At 47.8% G+C, this 21,581-nt stretch overlaps 1 protein-coding gene across 1 annotated transcript in view; it reads left to right on the top strand.

Annotated features, from left to right (window-relative positions):
* Positions 1 to 21,581, top strand: part of SIAE (sialic acid acetylesterase) — a 399,874-nt gene that overhangs the window by 161,780 nt on the left and 216,513 nt on the right. Inside the window, exon 4 of the mRNA XM_085645673.1 lies at positions 1,005 to 1,143. Coding sequence (XP_085501799.1) covers positions 1,005 to 1,143 — 139 coding nt within the window. The remainder of the gene's footprint in view (positions 1 to 1,004; positions 1,144 to 21,581) is intronic.

Raw genomic sequence — 21,581 nt, 5'->3', positions numbered from 1 at the left:
CACAGTGACCTATGAATTGTCTTAAAAGAGCTATAGAGCATGTGATACCCAACTTGTAATCCTCATTGTTTTATGTGACATTTCCCATAGAGAGGTTTAAACATGTATGATTCATTATTTCTGTGTGTGTGTGTGTGTGTGTGTGTGTGTGTGATGTAAAGTGCTCTGACAACCTGAATAGTATGAGTAGCACTATAAAGCAAATAAAATGCATTTGAGAGAGGAGCTATGGCGAGATGAAGGGCACTGTTGGAGGGTGGTAGTGAGGGAATCCGTGAAGGAGGAGATCATTGAAAGGGGCGCCGACAAAGATTGTTACACTGGGAGCCACCAGCGCTAAAGCCGGCTCTGCTGTTATGGATATCATTTTATTTCTCAGAAAGCTACATGAAAAGGTCAAAAATGTTTTTCGATATATAAAAAAAAAAAAAGATTTATATAGCGCAGATTGGACCAGAAGGCATTGGATCACTTTACTTGAGCATCTGTTATATTACACAAGGACACATTGATTTCGTTTTTGTAAAAACAAAAATGTAGGCACGGGGAGAGTAAGTAATTCGCTCAGATTCTCAGGATGTTGAGGGGAGGCCGAGGCTCCAACCTGGTTCTCCATTTACAAAGTCGGCAGCTCTTGCCTATCTATTCCCTGTATGTCTGAAAAACAACCTTTTTTGTTCACACATTTTCTTTACTAAATTTTGGAAGCAATGACATTGGTATTTTTGCTATTTGACGACCAGTTTGATTGAGACTTAAAAACCAGATGCAATTCTTAGGAAAAGTCTACCATGTCGTTTTATATTTTAGCTTGTATAAAAATGCTTTCAAATTCAGCCAATGGCAGAATAGTGAAATTGTTGAAGTACTTGCACAAATGATTGCAAAACATGTAATTATACACTTGAGTGGAACCAACTTCTTTCTTCTGAAAGTAAAACTTTTATGTAATACGTGTGAGAGAAATACCGGTCTCAATTTTAGTTTTTCGCCTATTTTAACAGATTTTCAATTCAAGTAAAGAGCTGGCCGAAGCCTCCTTGTATCCACACGTGCGTTTGTTCACAGCTTCCCTTGCACAGGCAAATGTGGAGCTGTACGACTTTGCCAAAGTAGACTTGCAGTGGTCTATACCAACAGCTGGTAAGTCACTTTAAATCACTTTAAGGAGTACATTATTCATTTGTATGTATTTACTTGCATCTCGTATACATAGCCTGTAGTTCTAAATCTACACCAAATATAATGCTGCGGATTTCAAACCTCTGTCTTTAATTGCCAGTAATCAACATATGTTAGGTTGTGAAAGAGAATTTTAATTACATTCACAGGGCATGATTGACCAGTAGTAGAAACCAAGACCTCATTTTGAAGAAACTGCACTTATTTTCAAAATTGGCCAATGTAGGTCTCGCTTTCAAAATGTTTGGTGCTGCTTACAGCCATCTTTCCAGTATGTAATAATCTTTTTGTCTTTTTCTCACCCTGCACACAAACAATGCATGCACATGTAACTTTGTAAACAGCGTTTTCAAATGTAATGCCACCTACCCATGTACTAAGTGATGTTTCTTTCCTTTGAGTTCTGTAGCACAATGGTCCTCTGAGAGTGAATTGTTTCATGTTTCAATGCCATACCTATTTGGACCATGGTGTGATTCTAATGAGAACTTGTCAGTGTATATTAAGTAACAACACTTGAATTACAAATTTCTTTGTCTGAAGGCCGCCATGGATGGGAGCTGCATTATGTGAATCTGTGGGATAATGCTTAGAATGTAAACTCAGAACTGTTTTGTTCTTTCTCTAATCTGATTGGTTCAAACCTTGTGGCTCTTGCACAATTGTATTGAAAGTATGACTTCCATTGTATGACGCTTTATTAAAGAAGCGGCTTCTTGGTGGTGTTGGGCTCGTTCACCAATTTGCTCTGACCTCTAATTTTTAACTTTGATTCTTCAGAGCTGAACTAGATCTGGTTCTTCTTATTAATTTTCTGCATTCTTTTCTGATCGTCATGCTATTTCTTGAGTTAAGTGACTGATTTTAACCATTTATTTTGCCTTCTGCAATGAGTTTAGCCTTTAATCGGGGCCACTGGAATTATGCGATTATGTGGCTGTTTTTTTCACATAATTACAGATTTGCCACATAATCCATCATCTGCTGCATAATCTGCAGATTTAAAAAAAAAAAGTTTCTCGATCAAATAGTTCAAAGGTGTTTAAAAAATGCATCAATACGTGTTGCTGCGCAGTGGAAGGCCCTTTGTAAAGGTTCACTGGCAATCTTACTGTTGCTTCTTGCTAAATTTTGGCGTTACACTGGTATTAATAAGGTGTAACCAACGTCCAGACAGTGTTAACAAGTGTAAAAATGATAATATAATGAAGTATTGCTATCTCAAAATATGCCACATTATGCCAGCAGAGAGCAGCAGAGAGCAGCAGAGCTCCAGTGAGCCGCCACAGCAGTAGTGAGGTGTGAGCCGTGTGTGCGGCAGCCACAGCGGCCACGAGCGGTTTGTGCTGTTCTGAAAAACGCCGACCGGGTGTTCCAGTCTCCAATCTCCGGGGGACTCGGGACTTTGAAGTGGACCAAGTCCCGAGCGGCATCCCCTGAGCAGCGTGCAGTGTGCAGTGAATGAGTGGACGAGTGGACGGGCGGGAATACCCGGGAGTCCCGTGAGTGCAGCGGTGGCGCTAATTGTTGGGATTTGGTGGGACTTGTTAAGACGCAGTTTCCTGCGGTTCTGTCTTCAGACTCCTCGGACTTGGCCATTGTCACTGCCATTGCTGCTGTTGCTGGTTTCACAGTGGGAGAGGTGTTACCCCCCCCCCCCCCCCCCGTTTCTATCTGGTGAGCGGTGCAGCTAGATTGAGGCAGGAGTCATATCGCTTTCTCCCTGCATGTTGGCTGGTCAAGGTGGGTTTGTGGGGGTTGTTTGGAGGATCAACCACTGGAATTGGAATTGGAATTGACCAGCTGAATGAATATCTATATGATCCGCATGATCTGCGTGATCTGTCTGGACTGTCTGGTTGACTGAATTGCTTAACGCCACTTCTGGAGCAAGTTTGTCGTGCTTTCTCTTGCGGAGCATTGGGGGGTAATTACATTGCCTAAACGCGGTTTTTGGAGCCAATTTGCCGCACTTTGGACTCGCGGAGCACTTGGGGGATATTTCCTGTGTGTTCCTGCTGCCTGGTCCCCCCCGCCGTCGCACTCTATACCGCGACCGCAGAGCGGGGGGACTACAGGCCCCACAATCCTTTATGGCTCCGCCCCCCCCCCTGACACCAGCGCCCACGCCCGGAGGCGCAGAAAAGGAGTGGCACTTCTCCCGAGACGCGGGATCGCGCGCGGGGGCTAAGCCCGGGCAAAGGGCGGGCCCTCAGAGGCTGAAGTAGGCTGGGTTGGGCCTACTAATTTATATTTTTATTTTATTTGTATTGAACTCCTTCATTTGCTTAGTGTTACATATTTCGCGTTGTATTATGACGGTGTAAACATTGTCTCTCAGACCAGGAACTTACCGTAACTTACCTCCAAATATTCAATCTTTTATTGATTAACTGTTATTAATTTATTCGTCGGGGTCACGGTCTCTCCTGCTCTCCACGTATAAGGATGACGGCTAAAAAGTTACGTTCGGGGAGACTATTGGGGGGAAGGTCTTGCATGAAGACAAGATCCAACCCCCTTAGAAACAAGGCTGCCAGTAATTTGTTATTAAAGGGTCAACGCCAGCTGCTGCAATTGTGGGAAAAACCCAAGGATAAGGAATTGTTAAACGTTGCAAATAAAGCCTTTGACATACCTTCTCCATCTGGCACAGCCCTTATGGTGCTCAAGAAGGTCCTTCCTTTGGTGAATAAAGAATATTCGGGCTCCCTGATTACTGAGGAATCTTGCCCAGCGCCCCCTGAAATGACTGGTGACATTAAGTGTTCTGCTTCCAATTCTGAGGGTGGGCAACAAAATAATGTGTCTGCAAACCATAAAGTGTTTTTATCCAATGATCCCATGGGCGGTTTACAGCCAAAGGTGGACGGTAAGGGGGACTCACAATTGTTGAGTATTAACCTGGAGCTTTGTGGTCGATACCTAGCTGATGGTACTCTGAAATCATCTGAAGCTATTAAGTCCCCGATCGGCGCTACTCCATCTGGTCTTCTGCTTTATAGCAGTACCCCCTCTTTAAAATCGTTAGATATTTCCACACAGTATAACATCTTAAAGAGCCCACTGCTTAATATATCTGGTTTTGGTCCCATGGGTCCTCCAGGTTTTGATAAATCGGAAAAAACGATCTCTGAATCCCTGATTGCATTGGAACATTTGCTGGCATCTATTTTACAGTTATTGGGTAAATTTGTGAGAAGCTCTGATTGTATTTTGGAATCAGTCACTCAGATACTAAATGTCTTACTGTTAAAGCTCCTGGAAAAGGCTCCTGACTTAGTTCCTAAGGCAGGATTGCAGGGGCCTGAGTCGGGTAGTGACCATCTAGCTGGAAATGTTAATTCAGTTCAAGATAAACCTGTGGCTATTCTTAAAAATGAGCAATCCTTAGTACCCACACTTCCCGTATCTAACTGTGTAAGGAATTCTGACCTCGAAATTGAAGAAGAAAGTGTTGATGTTACCGCTCCAAAATCTGAAAAAGAGCTATTCCCAATTTTTGTGCCTGAAATGAAGGGTATAGGGGGGGAAGAAAAAGAAAAAACTGGAAAACAAAGAAAGAACAAAGGAAAAAAGAGGAAACCAATCCGCAGATACAGGAAGAAAAGGCAGAGACAAATAATGTTTGAGGATTCCAAAGTCCCTGATATCAATGAACCTATCACTGGAGAATCTGTGAATGGGTCCTTGAGTCAGGAAGCGGCCACTCATCCTTCCGATAATTTGAATCCCTCTGCATTAGGCATTAAAATTTCTTCCAATTGTTCAATCTCTCCTGTGGGAGGCCCCCTATTAGATGTAGGAGGATTGACGATTCCTCTCCCCATAGCAGAGATGACTAGGTCAGTCCCTATTGTATCTGTGGCTCTTAATCCTTCTGCTCCTACTTTTCATGCCTCAGGTGATTGCGTTGTATGGCCTCATCATCTGCCTATAAAAGTACCAGAAGTTTTTGTAGATACATTGACTGTGGATTTTCTATCGTTATTTGATTTTGATCTGCCTTTAAATAGAGCATGGTTACTTAAGTATTTCAAAGACATAGAGAGTCTAAAGTTAATCCAATCTAACGATATTGATTTAGTCTCCATATCAGGAACAGTTGCCGCGCCCTATGTCAGGGTAAAGTTCTATTCCAAACTTATAGTAAATCTTATATTGCAACAGGCTGAGAACTTCCAGTGTAGGGTAATTGATGTATTACCTGTTTTGTCTTCTGGCAGACATAGTTTCCCTTATAATAGACTCTCTCAGCAGGGCACTGGCCAAGATGGTCCCCCTTCCTCATTTGATGATTTAAAGATTTGGGTTTCGAAAAGCACACGTTTGGTGACGCATGTAATGCCTGCCCCGTTAATTCAGAACACCCTCCCAATAGAAGATAACCAGCTGTGGAATTGGCTGCCTGGTGCTTTGTCTAGTAAATCCATAGACAACCCCAAACTTTTTCAACATCTTTAGCAGTAATTTAAAAGTTCTCTCTTGGAACGCTGCCGGGATAAATAATAGTCCCGAGAAATTACAGTACTTGTTCTCTCTGAACGCTAGTGTGATTTGCATCCAAGAGACTTGGTGTGCTAGTAGATTGTGTGCAGGGAGAGATTATTTTGTCCTTGAGGCAATGGCCTCTCCTTCGAAGAAAGGGCATGCAAAATGGGGAATTGCGTGCCTTCTGTCCAATAGATTAAAGTGGAACTTCACCCATTATGCTGACCCAAGCAACCTCTTTCAGGCGATGACCCTTTGTAGTCTAACCAGTATGGGGAACCATAATCCTCTGGTAATAATAAACGCATACATCCCCCCGGATGAATGTTTTAATATTCTATTGAAGCAAGTCTTTTCGTACATTAAACAGATTAAAGAGTTAGAACCTCCCCCCTATGTGTTGTTAGTAGGTGATTTTAATTGTAAAGTTTCTAACTCTAGCCTAGAGCTATTTAGAAACAAATTTAAAGAAGAAGCCTATCTTATTCCTCAATCTCTCTTCCCTAATAAAATTAAAACTAATAAGAGAGGGAAGCTGTTGCTAGAAGAACTTTCAGCGGCGGAGGGGTTAATAGTGAACGGTAGGCTTCCCTCTGATGTCCCTGCAAAATATACTCATAGATCCTCCCAAAGTGAGTCAATTCTGGACTATGTAATCACCGACTATTGTATTTTCTCCTTAGTGAAGGATCTGGTGGTCTCCCCGACATCATTAAGTGACCACAATGTGATTACTATAAACCTCTCATTACAACCTCCTAATTCCGATTCATGGTCCCTTAACAGTGATGTAGTTAACTTTCATAAGGACTCTGGAAGATGTTTTTGGAACTTTAAAGCCAAGAAGGGCCTGGAGTGTATTCTAGGTAAAACAATTCTAGAACTGAATGATTGGCAGGGTTCTGAAATAATTCACTTTGAGAATTTTATGAAGGAGGTCATCCGTGTTGCCAAAAGGTCTAGCTCTTCTGTAAAAAAGATTTATGTTTCTAGACCGATTACCCTCCTAAATAAGGAAATAAATAAATTAGTGCGGGAGCAATTTTTGCGTAGATCTATTGAAATAAATAATAAAATATACCTGTTAAAAAGGAGAAGCAGAATTAGGAAGAAACTTAAAAAAGAAAAAGAAGATTCACTCTGGATAAGTCTACGGGAGGCCGCAGTTCATGGGAAAGTTAGACAATTCTGGTCACTCATTGGGGAGGGTTGTGGAGTAAGAGTTAGCCCCCTCCCTATTCCCATTGCTGAATTGTCATGGGTCACTTTCATTTCCAACCTGTATGCTGGGAACGGCGTAAGGGTAGAATGTAAGGGGTCTACTAAAGAAGATGAGTTTTCTATTGACGCCCCTTCGGAGAAAACCATTGAAATGGCCATTAAGGACATGCGTTCCTCTGGAGCAATGGGGCCTGATGAACTTCCCATGTCGGTATTGAAGCAGGACTCTGTTTTATGGAGCAAGATTCTTTTTCCATTATTTAGATCTTGCTTCATTAGTAAAACTGTGCCCTCTTCTTGGAAGGGGAGCATATTGGTTCCATTATTCAAGAAGGGCGATAGGGATAAGCCAATGAATTATCGCCAGATAGCCCTTCTCGATGCCATTGGAAAAGTCTTTTCCAAATGTCTCCTATCGCTAATTCCTGATTGGGTTGATGCGAATCAGATATTACCCCTTGAACAAACCGGCTTCCGTAAGGGGCATGGTACATTGGATAACCTCACAGCCCTTCAGGTTATTTCGGACAAATATATAAGAGTTCGGGGAGGAGGAGTGTATGCGGCTTTCATTGATTTCTCCACAGCATTCGACAAAGTTGATCGTCCCTTGCTGTGGAGAAAGCTATCTGACTTGGGCATGCCCCCTCTTCTATTAGATCTGGTGCGGTCATTACACACGGACACTTGATGCCGAGTGTTACAAGGTGGAGAAAGGGGTTTATCGCGGGTTATTCCCTCCATTAATGGATTAAAACAGGGTTGTCTACTGGCCCCATTACTGTTCTCCCTGTACATTGCTGACCTTCCAGCTTCGCTTTCATCTTGTGTTGGCATAGCCCCGGTAGTGGGGGGATGTTCTATTTCCTGCCTCCTATATGCAGACGACATCCTTATCCTAGATTTAACACCTAAGGGATTAGCTAATCGTCTGCAGGCTTTACATCTTTTTGCAGAGACCCACTACATGAGGATAAATGCCACAAAAAGCAAAATTATGTGCATTACAGGGAAGAAAAAATCTAAATCGGAGAATTTTGGTTGGTCAGTTGGTGGTCAGAAATTGGAGGTGGTTAAGACATATACCTTCTTAGGAAAAATAATTTCTGCCAACCTGAGCGAGAAGCCTCATATCGATAATAATTCCCGTAAAGCCCTGTCTCAAGGCAAAAGTCTGAGCGCCCTTTATTCCGCCACAGGGAGAAGACACTTTGCTTGTTTACTGGAGGTCTATAGGGCAAAAATTCCATCAACCCTCTTGTACGGAATGGAACTGGTTGACTTAAAGCACTGGGGTTTTCTACAGACGGTAGAAGGAAAATTATTAAGGTCTATAACTTCTCTCAACCCCGCCTGTTCTGTGGCTGCCTGTAGACTTGAATTCGGTCTCCGTAGTAGTTGGGTGCAGGGCCTGTCCGCTCTAGTACGATGGGTTGCCAGCCTGGTTAGAGGAGAAACAGGGACTTTGAGATCCCTTCTCAAGGGGGAATTGTTGGGTAGCTTAAGAGAGTACTCCCTAATTGTTAAGAACTTTAGAAAGGCTGTGGCACTTCTTGAATTGGAAGAGAGTACCCTTTTTACTATTTCCCCTTCCCAGCTAAAATCTCTTTTGAAACAGGCTTCTTGGGCTCTTTGCTTCACGTTGGACAAGAAGTCCATGCTAGTAAAGAGGGGAGGTGATCTCCTTGTAAACCCATACTCAATGAAGCTTGCACAACCCTATGTTACCTGGAATCTACCACATGGTGTTCGGAGATTTTGGTTCCTCCTAAGGCAGGACTTGCTGCCCCTAAATACTCTTTTGGCAAAATGGCATGGGTCCTCTCCCACATGTAACTTTTGTAATATGTCTGCTCAGGATCGTTCTCATGTACTGTTTATATGTCCTGCATTGCGTCCACTTCGTTCGAAGTGGTTAAGATCAATATGCTTGCAATTGGGTATCCTCAATGTGAATTATTTTTTGCAGGCCTTATATACTCCTCCAAATGAAATGTTTTGCTTCAATATTTTTAACTTTTTTTAAAGGTTTTTTAGCTATTTATTGATGAAATATGGAGGCATGTGTCGCTGATTATCTTGTTCAGTGGAAAATGTTGTAGTTGTCATTTTTTACTTTGAGAATGTTTATTTGTATTTGTGTATCTTGTTTTATGTGGACCTCTTCGGAGTGCCAAAACATAATAATAAAATTGAAAAATTGCCGCATAATTTGTCTTTTCTTGCTTGCATAATTTACTGCCTTCAATAAACTTTCATGGTTTTTCCATACTATTTCGTCCCTTTTTTATTGTAAAGTTTAATGTGCTTTACAATTTGCATTGTAATTTTGTTGAGCAGATCCAGCTGAGGAGCAACAAAATCTTTGGGGGAGTAGCACCGCTCCCGGTCCATCAGAAAAGCGCCTTCATTTGTATTGCAGAATGGCAAGGCTCCAAGCAAAAGAAATACATGATTATTCTTAATCAAATCGTGCAACCCCCCCCCCCCCCCACCTCCCCAACCCTGAAATTTTCAAACACTCAAATATATGTATTTTACTACAAATCTCTATTATGTGTTATTCTCCAACAAGTAATGTAATAATTATCGTCCTAATTATCAATGTTTCTGTGAACAAAATGGATAATAGGCTAAATACTAAATACACCCTATTTGTATTTCATCACACATCCCAAACCAATGATTTATAGACTGGCTATCTTAGAATATGTAGGATGAGTTGTGTACGGCCCCACATACTTTGTCATTAGGCCTGAAGTGGGAGAGCCATCTCTCAGCTTTCCTAGAGCAACCATGCCAATCTTCCTGGCCCTACCGCAATCACTAGTATCTTTTATACTTTTTCCATACATTGTGGCCTAAAGAGCAAAGAAGAGTTTGCATGGGCTGAGCTCCAGTATTTGTTACACAGCACAGTAAATAATTCTTTCTTTCAGAGTTCTGGAAGTACATAGAAGCTGCCAATACTGTATGTATCCACTATCTTGGATACAGAACCATGCAAGGTTGTTTACTCTTGAAGAGCAGATCCCCAGCTTCCACTGAATGTAACATGCTGTAGAAAGCTGCCAAATCCCTTCTCTGGCTTATTAATGTAAACACAAGAACATGTGTGACAATTCAGCACACTTTATTTGTACATTTGCCTTAAACGATGTGGCCCTCTTTATTGGTAAACAGACCTATCTTTGAAACCTTATACTGCTGTCAAAACCTCAACTTACTCCACGCATGCACAGCCATGTTAAGATACTGCAAGGCCTGCACTGTATATCTCACTATTATTATATACTTATTTGCTTAAACTTCTGACGGCAACACACAACCACCATAATTTAGTAGATGCAATATGTTATTGAGAATGGTTGGACGGGGTAGAACATCCAGTGGAATTGATCTTTCACTAATATGTCTCATCAGTTTGCTGCTATCAAGTCTTGGCTTGACACCCGCCTCCCTACTCAATATCAAGGTATCTGTCTGAGTGGCCCACCATGCTGTGTCAATAGCTGAAGCCTAATTTGGAGTCTTCTCTTCTTGTATAGGGGGCCTTCCATCTAATTTCTTGGCTAAAGCTCATAATGTCTCTTCCCACACTTCCAGCACAGTAGGCGTGGCCATTCTGGTACCTATGTTTTGCAGGGAGGAGGTTATCTATGTTGATGTCCATTTAATAACATAGGATCTCCGTAACGTGATCAGGAGCACCTTTGGTGACTTTCACTCCACTGCCGTTTTATTCTTGGCTAGGATTGTGTCCGTGAATGTACTTGTCTGTTTTCACATCACTGTCTGTGGGAATGCCCCCAGAAAGCACGTTTCTGGGGAAGCAGTCAACCGTTTTACCATAGCCTCACCAGTCCACCGGCGGCGGCTTCTCCACTACCGCCAGCATCTACAAACGTGAAAAATAAAACGTGTTTAAAAACCCGTTTTATTGTCATTTTATTGTTCTTGTGGCGAGGCTTGGGGACAGGGCCAGGGTAATGATAGGCTGGAGAAGGAGTGTTGGGCGCCACTATTCACTGCGCATATGGGTTTGGCCGGCCATCTCAGGACGGCCAAACCCACATGCGCAGTGAAACTCTCTCCAACCCCAGCTGCATTGCTAGTGTTGAAGAGAGCAAGCACAGGCACCCAGTCTGTCCTGGAGCTGCTCTCATGCTTGAGAGCAGCTTCAGGATTGGCTACAGGGCAGGCTGGGAGCCTGTGCCTTCCTGCAGTCAAGAGGAGAGGAGCAGAAGGACGCAACATAATGCTGGAGGGCAGCAGGTAAGTTCTTTTGATATTATTTCTTTCTATTTGTCTCCTTCTCTCCCCCCTGATCCCCTCCCCCGCCCTGCCTCTCCTCCCTGTTACGAGCTACTTCTCGTCTGCACAACAACCTCCGACCAATAATGACCAAAGAACACGCATTCCTGCATCATGTGGAAATTATCAAATTCTGGGGGAGGGGCATCTTTGACAATTGCCTGACCCATTATCAAAATAACTGCTATTTCTGGAGGCACTGACTACATAGGCTGCCATTTTCTCCCTTCTTATCCAGATTTTCTCCCAACAGAATCTTCTCAATGTGTCCTGACTCTAGTAAGTTGTCTACCTAGCAACTCCAATATTTGTAGTGCAAGAGTGACACTGTCTTGCTTCCTGTCCCCAACGTTGGGATGATCTGCATGTTTTTATCTACTGTATGACCGATGATGCCTTTTTCCCTCTGTGATGCACAAGCCCTTCATATACCAGAAACGCTAGATGGATCCCATAATCCTCTTGCCGCTCTGCTAAAGTGTGAAGAGTGCCATCGAATACATTCCCCCACCTTCTCATTTGACAGTTGTATCCAACAGCGCCTGGATATGCTCTCGGGTGATTAGTGCGTTATGCAAATCAATGTAGAATAAAATATCCACAGGTCTAGATCAGTATATGGATGAGGCTCAACCTTATTCTCAAGGCACAGCAGCGCCAGTTCCCGGGGCATAGGGTTTTGTCATGTTTTGCACTTGCAGATATCTGTTCGAGCAATACACGGCTGTGGATACTAGTTTCAGAGCTACTGGATTTCGGGATTGTTCGGTGCACGAAGTTCCCACAGTGTGTCTGGATGTGTCTCAGTGGACAATGAACTTTGCTGCCAGCATTAGGGGGGCGCTAGGTGGCGCTAAACCAACATGGCTGCACTGTAGTGAGGCTCCCGCCCGACCGGGCATTACCAACGCACTTCAAGCAATCCTGACCGGTCTGATTCACCCACAACCCTCACCGCTGCATTGGTGAGAGCCTGCGGACTCCAGCGGTGCAAAACTCGAGGCTCTCGTGCATCGGTGAGCCGAGATACTCGCAGGTGTGCTGGAGGGCGGGAGACGGCCCCGGCACGAGACCTGACTTGGCCGGTTGCTGCCCGCTGGGAGACCCCGGGGATCGAAGGCCTGCCCCGGACTGCTGCTACGGAGGCCGGTCGCGGACGCTGGATTGATGCGGAGGGGGCACCGAGCTGCCTACAGCACCGATGCATGACCGCCGCCCGGAGGAGGGGAGCTGAGGAGTGGGACGCATTGTGGTTCCCTGCGGGCCGTTGGCGACCGCTCCGGACCGCCGCATGAGGGTGCACCCATCCCGAAGGTACTGTCCTGTGCCACACGATACCGGGACCTGTTACACTGCTCCAGCCGGGATCGCCTGCTGCCGGTCGCCCTGTGGTCCCGGGTGAAGTGCCTGAGACCTTGCATTGCCTTCCGCTGAAGAGGTGGAGCTGGGCCGCCGCTGACTGGATGTGTGCGCGGGACCCCGGTGAGTCGGCCGCATCCTAGCCGCCATCTTGTCTACTTGTCTGCTTGCCTGCTTCATCGTGCTGCCTCCCCCCGGCCTGGCTGGACCCTCGTTGCCCCCTCCTCCTCCACTCTGCTTGAGGCCTGAGGCGCTACCGCGGCCTGGACTGGCTCCCCCCCCCCCTGAAACGTGCTCCCCCATCCATTGCGGCCTTCCTGATCATCGCCTGTGGGTGTGGGGCGGACCCTGAGGGGAGGCCGCTACGGTGTGAACTGCATTGGGGCCCGACCATTGCCGCATGGGCCTCCTGCTGGGGTCTGGTCCTTTCGTCCACTGCGCCTACGGCCCGCTTTGCTGACGTCGGAGCCCCTGACTGTGGTACGGAGGGGACCTGATAATACCGCTGCCTTCCCCGGAGCCATAGGGCCTCTGCCCCCAGTCTGGGCCCGGACTGCTCGGCGGACTCCCGGCTAGGCCTGCGACGACCTCTGTTGTCCACACCCTTTCGCCTGCATTGGCGCGGCCGCCATTGCCCCTACCGGACGCTGGCCTGAGTCTGGAGGTTCCGGGACCCCTTCGCCTGCCGGTTGCCTTGGGGCCGGTCTCGATCGCCGACTGGGCCCTCCCTCTTGGATCCCGACCGGGTCTCCTCCCCTGGCGGAGTGGCCGGACTAGCGACACCTCATCGCAACATGGGCCGCAGCGACGCCCGCCAGTCCAAACTGCCTTATGAGGCCAAAAGAAACCCCCCCCCCCCGTCGGGTGGCGCGGAGGGGGGACCCCCGCTCGCTGAGGCCCCGGACGCCGACTGGAAGTCCCTCCTGCTGGGCATGAAACAAAGCCTCTCTTCAATCGACTCCAAAATTGACAGTATGAATGCCAGACTGGAGGGAGTTGTGGCTAAACTGGATCAACATGACGCCCGTATCCGTGAGACGGAGGAGCGGATATCATCCCTCGAGGATGGCGCTGCCGCCTCGGGCAAGCAGATGACACAGATGGACAGGCTCCTCAAAGTTATCGCTGACAAGAATGAGGACCTAGAGGCCCGTTCCCGACGCAATAACGTTCGCATCCTAGGCCTGGCAGAATCCACAAATACTGGAAAGGTTGAGACCTTTGTTGAAAACCTGGTGATTGAACTCTTCGGTAGGGACTCCTTTTCCCCACACCTTATCGTTGAGAGGGCACACAGATCCTTGGCCACCCGCCCTCCACCTGGAGCCCTCCCGCGGCCCATCATCGCCCGATTCCTGAACTACAGGGACAGAGATGCCGTACTACGCCGGGCGCGGGAGGTGGGCACCGTGCGCTACGGCAATGAAACCTTATCCTTCTTTCCCGATTTCACCGCCACCGTCCAGGAATCTCGGCGTAAATTCGCAGCGGTCAAGAAGAAATTGCAATCACAGGAAATACCTTACGCCATGTTGTATCCAGCGAAACTGAAAATAACACACAATGGTAAACAACTCTTCTTTCAGCAGCCTCAGCAGGTGGAAGACTTTCTCACACGCCACAAGAGGGACAACGCTTGAGGTAGAGATGGACAACGCCGCTCTAGATCGTCCTCTCCACTGGCACAGCAGGACTGACCCCTCACACTGTACGGACACTGACATTCGTAGGTACCACTACTGCATACATCTGCTTGAACTGCTACACGCCCCGGTGAGGTAACCCTCTACTGTTATCACTGCCTGGGCCGGTCATTATAGATGTATGTGCCCGGTTACCCATCTCCGTCCCACATTGAGATGCTGGATTAGCTATCTGGTTCTCATGGGTGTAAGTAGGGAGATGGGAGGCTGGTTGGGCGCCCCCTGGGCACTATCCCCCCGTCGGGCTAACCCCATTGCACCCCCCCCCCCCATGTGGGGCAGGGGATGCTGCTCTTCAGGTTTTTTTAGTTCGGATGATATTGTTTGGGAATGGGTGGGCAGGGTGGGGTCCTTATTCCCGGCCAGTTGGGGTTGCCGGTGTGGGTGGGCATGTATTCTGCTTTCGATTTCCTATCACGTACTCCCCAGTTACTGAGGGGTGGAGTTGGGTATTAGAAGTTATCCCCAAGAATGTCCTTATATATCGTTACCATGCTTGCTATGACTTGTCCCAGGCTGGGTCTGCCGGTCAGGTGCTATTGTGCTTGGATCCATGGGGAGCGTAGAGAACACTGAACCAGCACAACAGTTTCAGTTAGTCTCCTGGAACGTGAGGGGGCTGAATGACCCGAGAAAACGTCGCCAAGTCCTGGGCTACCTAGATAGGCATAAAGTATCTGTTGCCATGCTTCAGGAGACGCACTTGCGGCCGGGAGGAAGCCCCCCCTTCGCGTCGAGATGGGCTGCGTGCAGGGTCTTTTCATCTTATTCAACTTACGCGAGAGGGGTGACCATATTGGTGCGGCGTGGGGTGGGGTTTATACCAGCGGGTACTGAGGTGGGGACGTGTGGCAGATATTGCATGATCTGGGGGACACTACACTCACACACCATACTGTTTGCCTGTTACTATGGCCCCAACGTGGATGACCCGGCTCCGCTCCTGAATCTTTGGGGGAAGATACACACGCTGGGTATCTCTCATGTAGTACTGGGGGGGGACTTCAACACCGCCCTTAGCCCCGCGATGGACAGATCACACCCACAGCCGTCACACTACTCGCAAACCCAGCGCAACTTCGCATACTTAGCGGACCAGCACCAGCTGGTAGACGCGTGGCGACACCTTCATCCGACGCTTCGTCAGGGCACCCATCACTCCGCTGTGCACTCTTCCTGGGCCCGTCTCGATTATATTTTCCTTTCAGCGGGTCTCGCCCCATGGCTGCTCAGGGCGTGTCACCTTGCCCGGACCTTCTCCGATCATTCCCCTGTCTTACTGTCGCTCCGCGTTCCCCTTGACACCTCCCCATACCTGAGCTGGCGTCTCAACCCCGCGCACCTCACGGATCCTGCCTTTATGGCAGAAATGGAGGATGACATCACTGACTTTTTTGATCGTAATGCTGACTCAGTCTCCCAATTCACTACGGTATGGGAGGCTTTCAAGGTTACTGTGCGGGGTTGGTGCATTGCGAAGGGGGGGGTTCTTAAGGTCCTACGCGGGGACGTACGCAAACGTGAAGCTGAACTACTCCTCTTGGAACAAGAAATGGCACGGGCCCCACATGATCGCACTGTCGCGGCGCGTCTGCGGGAAAAAGTGACCGAATACACTGACGCGGCTGCCAAGGAGTGTAAATTCCTGGGGAAGCCTTATTTAGCACGGATGCATGGGGAGGGTGACAGACCCGGCAGAGCTTTGGCCGTTGCGGTCCGTCCCCCTAGGTATCGAAATTACGTTTCCACCCTGCTAGATGGCCAGGGAGTTCCGCAGAGGGACCTTTCGGCCCAGCTTCAAGTCCTTACCGACCATTATGTAGGTTTATACACCTCTCACAGGACTACTCCGATAGTCCTGCAGGATTACCTGGAAGACACCGCGATAGCGTGGCTGGGACCATCCCAGCAGAAATTCCTGCACCACGAACTCGAACTTGATGAGATAAAGGAGGCTATCATGTCTATGAAATCTGGCAAGGCGCCGGGTTCGGACGGCTTGCCGATAGACTTTTATAAAGCCTTCATTCATGTTCTTGCCCCTATACTGAAAAGGGTGTACTACTCTGCCTTGGAGGAGGGCATCCTGCCGGGAACGATGCGCGAAGCCCTAATCACATCTCTGCTGAAACCGGGTAAGCCCCCGGAACATTGCGACTCTTATCGACCCCTCTCCTTATTGAACACGGATAGCAAGATCCTTGCTAAAGTGCTGGCCACGCGCCTTAATCTGCTTATGGAACGTCTTGTCCTTCCCGACCAGGCCGGTTTCGTGCCCAACCGAGCGACCTCCCACAATTTGCGCACCCTGCAAGCGGTATTGCAGGATATTGACCCCAGTTGTGAAGCTGCGGCGGTTTTCCTGGACGCCACCAAGGCGTTCGACACTCTGGAGTGGGACTATCTTTTGGCGTTGTTGGAGCGCATGGGAGTGCCCTTTAATTTCCTAGACTGGATCCGGTTGTTATATCGACATCCTCAGGCCACGGTTCTGCTGAATGGGTCACGCTCTGCCCCCTTCACCATTCACAGAGGCACCCGCCAGGGATGCCCCCTCTCTCCCGTCTTGTTTGCCATTGCCATAGAGCCGTTAGCGGCCAAACTACGACAACACCACAAACACCGCTCTCTTATTTATCCGGAGCGCCAACTCCTTATCGCGCTATATGCGGACGATATGACCCTGTTTGTCCACAAGCCGCGAGAAAATCTTAACCCACTACTGCGGGAGGTGACTAAATTTGGAGCCATAGCGGGCGTACAAATTAACTGGGCGAAGTCTGCTTTATTCCCGCTGACGGACAGTACTCCGCGGTTCCCGTTGGACTATCCCTTGGTGTGGGAAGCGGACGAACTCACTTATCTGGGGATACGGGTGACCAGGAACAAGGAAACCATGATACGGGCTAACTACGGGACTGTCCTGGATAAACTCTCGGATCAAATCACACAGTGGATCCACCTCCCCCTGTCCATGGCGGGACGCATCTCCCTGCTCAAGATGGTGGTACTACCCAAATTGTTATACCTATTTACCAACATCCCCTATAACCCGGGGACATACTTTTTCAAGACCCTGAACTCCCAGGTTTCTCGACTAATCTGGGGTGGGAAGCAGGCCCGGATCGGACTAAGGACACTTATGTTGCCCTATCGTCAGGGAGGGCTCGACGTCCCGCTTTTCCAGAAATATTATGACTGCGCCCAGGGCCACTTCGCGGTTTACTGGCTCCACCCTCCCCCCTTTATGGCCCACCTTGCAGTTGAAGATGGGTTCATGAGGCCTGCGCAACCATCGGGATATCTATACACAGTGGTTCCTCCGGGGACCCGTGACCCCACTACGGTCGATTGCACAGTGCAGGCCTGGAGGCGCCTGGCAGACTACATGGATGTCAAATTTCTATATTCTCCCCGTATGGTCCTGGCGCATGACCCCAGACTGAGTGTTACTTGCGAGGAGCTGGGACGCCGAATGCTTACTCGGTTGGCGATCCACACGTGGGGAGACCTATACCACCAGGGGAGCTTTCGCTCGGCTGTGCACTTTTTTGGGGACGCTACCCCTTCGGCAATGGACACATTCCTCTACGTCCGCCTTCGGCAAAATATCAGGGCTGTCACGCCGCAGTTCCCTGCTGAGCCGGAGACTGTGGCGCCACTACATGCCCTGCTCCAGACTCCTGCCCCGACGCATATGGTCTCTCTGCTATATACACACGTGCAGGCGGCTCCCACCCCCCCCTCGCTCAGGGCGCGGAGGGATTGGGACGGTGATCTGGGCGCTCCCATGTCGGATGACCAGTGGGAGGACAGCTGCACCCACATCACTGCAGTGACGGGAAACGCGCGTCTTCGATTGGTGCATTATAAATTTTTGCATCGACTTTATTATACCCCTGCCAAATTGTACCGCTTTGGACTCCGGGATGACGACCGCTGTCAGCGGTGCCGAGGACCGGGTGCGGATTTTATACATCTGGCGTGGTCCTGCCGTGCAGTAGCTACGTATTGGACTGAGGTGTTTGCTGCCCTGTCGGTGATGGTTGGGCTGGACATAGCGCCCTGCCCCGCCGTTGCCCTCCTGGGTCGCTCCTGCCCCGAGCTAAAGGCACATCGGAGGTTCCTCGCGCTGGGGCTCTTGCTGGCTAAACGGCACGTGGCGTGCAGATGGGGACGTGGACGAGCGCCCAAATTTAAGACTTGGCTGTCATCAATGTCGACCTGGCAGGAACAACTTCACAATTACGCGGACTTGTTACCCCGCAAGTCTCGTCCCAAAGACTTATGGGGACCCCTCAAGGCATATCTTTTACGCCCTCCGGACGCGACTGAGGCGGGAGGGAGCCCGCGCGGAGGTTCGGGGGGGGATGACCTGCCCGTTTCAAACTGACCTACACCTAGCCCCAGTTGAGCTCCTCGCTGCTGTCTCCCCTCACCCCGCTTCCCCCCCCCCTCTCCTGGCACGCATCGCACACGACGCCACTTGACACATCCGGGTCGGCTGCACGCTCTCCAGGGTACTCACATATCGCAGGCCCGCTGCTCGGGGGAGATGGGCGGGGGCTCTGCGGTCCCCCCCCTGGCTCCGGGGACTGGTGCCCCTTGCTCCCTACTGGGATAGATGGCATGGCATCCTAAATGGTAACTCCACTTTCTTGGCTTCCCGACTGGTTCATATCTACCCCCCCTCCCAGAACAGCGGCGTTGCTGGCCGGGACTGCGCTGCGCCCCTTCCTGCTCCTACTTTCTTCCGTGATGTGCTGCGCGGTGCCGCAGCCCCGTGCTGTAAGATACGGCATTCCACATACTGAGTATGGTGGGCACACCCTGGGAGGGTGTTGCTGTTGTGATTTCGTTGAGTTAGTTAATATAGATAATCGAACCTAGACTACTCCTTGTTTGACCTCATCTGGCTTTCTCCTATGCACTCGCTTTCCACATAGGTAATCGGTTATTTCTATTCTGCTGCCGGCCCATAAGGGTTGTAGGCATAAGAGCTGTGTTAAGTGATCGATACTTGCCCTGCAATGCTTATCACTCTAGATGCTAGTTGTCGCTACCGGCCTGTGTCAAAGCAGGATGTAGGTAACAAGCTGTGTACAATTTGAACTATGCAATAAAGGTTTTAAAAAAAAAAATAAACTTTGCTGCCAGCATTAGTGAGGTAGGAGCCCAATTGGCTAAATATTCAATTGTCCTGTAACAGTAATTTTCAGAATTTGTCTCTCCTAAACCAGCCATCAGAAGTGGAAGTCTTTGTTTGCCCAGTGTGATTCTATGCCTACCATCTTTCCATATTAACTCTTAGTAGGAAATCTAGTTTTCTGACTAGGGAGCGGAGCAATAGCATTGGCAATTAATTGAAGAAATATAACATTTGGGAAAGTATGATCATTTTGGACAGCTCTGTTCTGTCCATCAGCAACAGTGGGAGCATCAAAATCGTATAACATTCTTGATAGCTCCTGGTTATTTTTCATATTCCCCCCTATTCTGAATACGAGTTGCAGACCTGGATGCTAGGGTATTTAAAGGTACGGGTGTACCTGTTAGTGGAAAGGAATTGGATATGATTTCTCCCAGTTAACTTTTATTTCTGGATAATGCACAAAATGCGTTCTGTTGCCTCATTTTGTATTGCAGTTGCATTTAAAAGTTTCTTATGTGAAGGAGAATGTCGATCACATAAAGTGATAGGTTGAGAATTAGACATATCCAGCCCTTTCTCCACCCGATACTGTCTAAAGTGACATGCACGTTTGTATAGCTAAGGCAAATTGCAAAGGTGACATTGGGGATCTGAAAAAGATTCAATAAACTGCGCAAAGTAATGGTGCGCTAATGAACATGCTAGTTGTATCACACCCCAACACCATGGTGGAACAAGAGTGAAAAACCATGAAGGCAACTTAAGTAAATTTTATCAGCGCACCATTAACTCGTGTTTCATTTAATCTTTTTTAGATTGTGACGAGTTGCCCCCAGTGAGTCACCTACTAGTTTTCACACATCTTTGCCTTTTCAATCTTTCGGTAGTCAGCGGCCCACTGTTCATCCTATTTTCTCCTGTCCTGATGATGACCCACTAATGATCAAAGGTCGAAACACCGTTGACCAGTATCAGTATTTTTTTTTTTTTGTTAAAAAAAATTTGTCTTCACTGCAATAAGAATTGGAGTAGGAGGTATCAGAGGGTCCCGGTTTCTATCTATTCCATCTCTGATCAATCCTCTGTTCTCACGAGGGGGTGCATTGTTCCACAAATACTGGCAGGACCCCCTTTTGTTCCTGTTCCATTCGGTTCGGGGATATCCCCGTCTGTGACAAACACAGCAAGACACTTTCTTGCTATGTGGCATAATGATTGGACAACCAAGGTACCTTTGTTAACCCATTGAGAACTTTTTTGCTCCCAAATATTCCAGAAATCTGTTCTTTTACCGTGCCTCCCACTCCGATCTGATGTATTTATCTTTTTTATCGAGGTTAGCCATTCCCACTGAGTTGCTGAATTATGGAGTACCCATTTAATACATATTTCTTGACTGGCCAATAGAATTAAAACAAAGAAGATTTTTCTGCTTTTTACTTAATCTAGGGGAGCCTTTGTTACAAAGTTTAAACCCAAATATGACCAAGTCTATGCTTACCTCTATTTCTTGGCCCATTACATCAGTGAGGATCTTACCAACTTCATTCAAAAATTCTTGAGCTGGGGGCACTGCCAAAACATGTGTATGTCATCCGCCATCTCTTCACCACACTTAGGACAGCTTTTGGTCTTCTGCTTATTCAGTTTGGACAATCTCTTCGGCATCCAATGTGCACCTTGTATGGTGAACAGATGGTTTTTCTGAGATAGACGGTGTAGGACTTGGCCTTTTTGGCTAATGTTCCCTAAACTTATTGCTTTCCCCTAGACCGTTTTCCTGACATACAGTTGCCAATTTAGATGCTTTGGGTACTTTGCCACTGCTGATCAGTGTCAAAGTACAAGTGTTCCTTATGTAAAGTGTAATGGTAATTGTTTGGCCATGATTGGTAAGCTTGCCTTACAAGTAAAGTCCCTAGTGATGTGCACTGTGTGTGCCAGGGCTAGTAATGCAAAGATGCGCGGAGAAGGGAACTCAGGCCTGCAGTGTAGGGCCTGCGCGCAGTTTGCTAAGTTAGCATGTTGCCCTGACAAGTGCAACCACTTGTCAGGCCTTACTTTCCCTTTTGCATACACATTGGTCAGCCCTGTGGTAGGTGCCGGGTAAACCCTGGGCAGTGTAGGTAAAAGTCCTGACAGTGAAAAACACTCCATTT

Source organism: Triturus cristatus, chromosome 3_1 (genome assembly GCF_964204655.1).
Source record: "Triturus cristatus chromosome 3_1, aTriCri1.1, whole genome shotgun sequence".
NCBI lineage: Eukaryota > Metazoa > Chordata > Amphibia > Caudata > Salamandridae > Triturus > Triturus cristatus.
The sequence above is the reverse complement of the archived record's forward strand: the minus strand, read 5'-3'. Positions and strand labels throughout refer to the sequence as shown.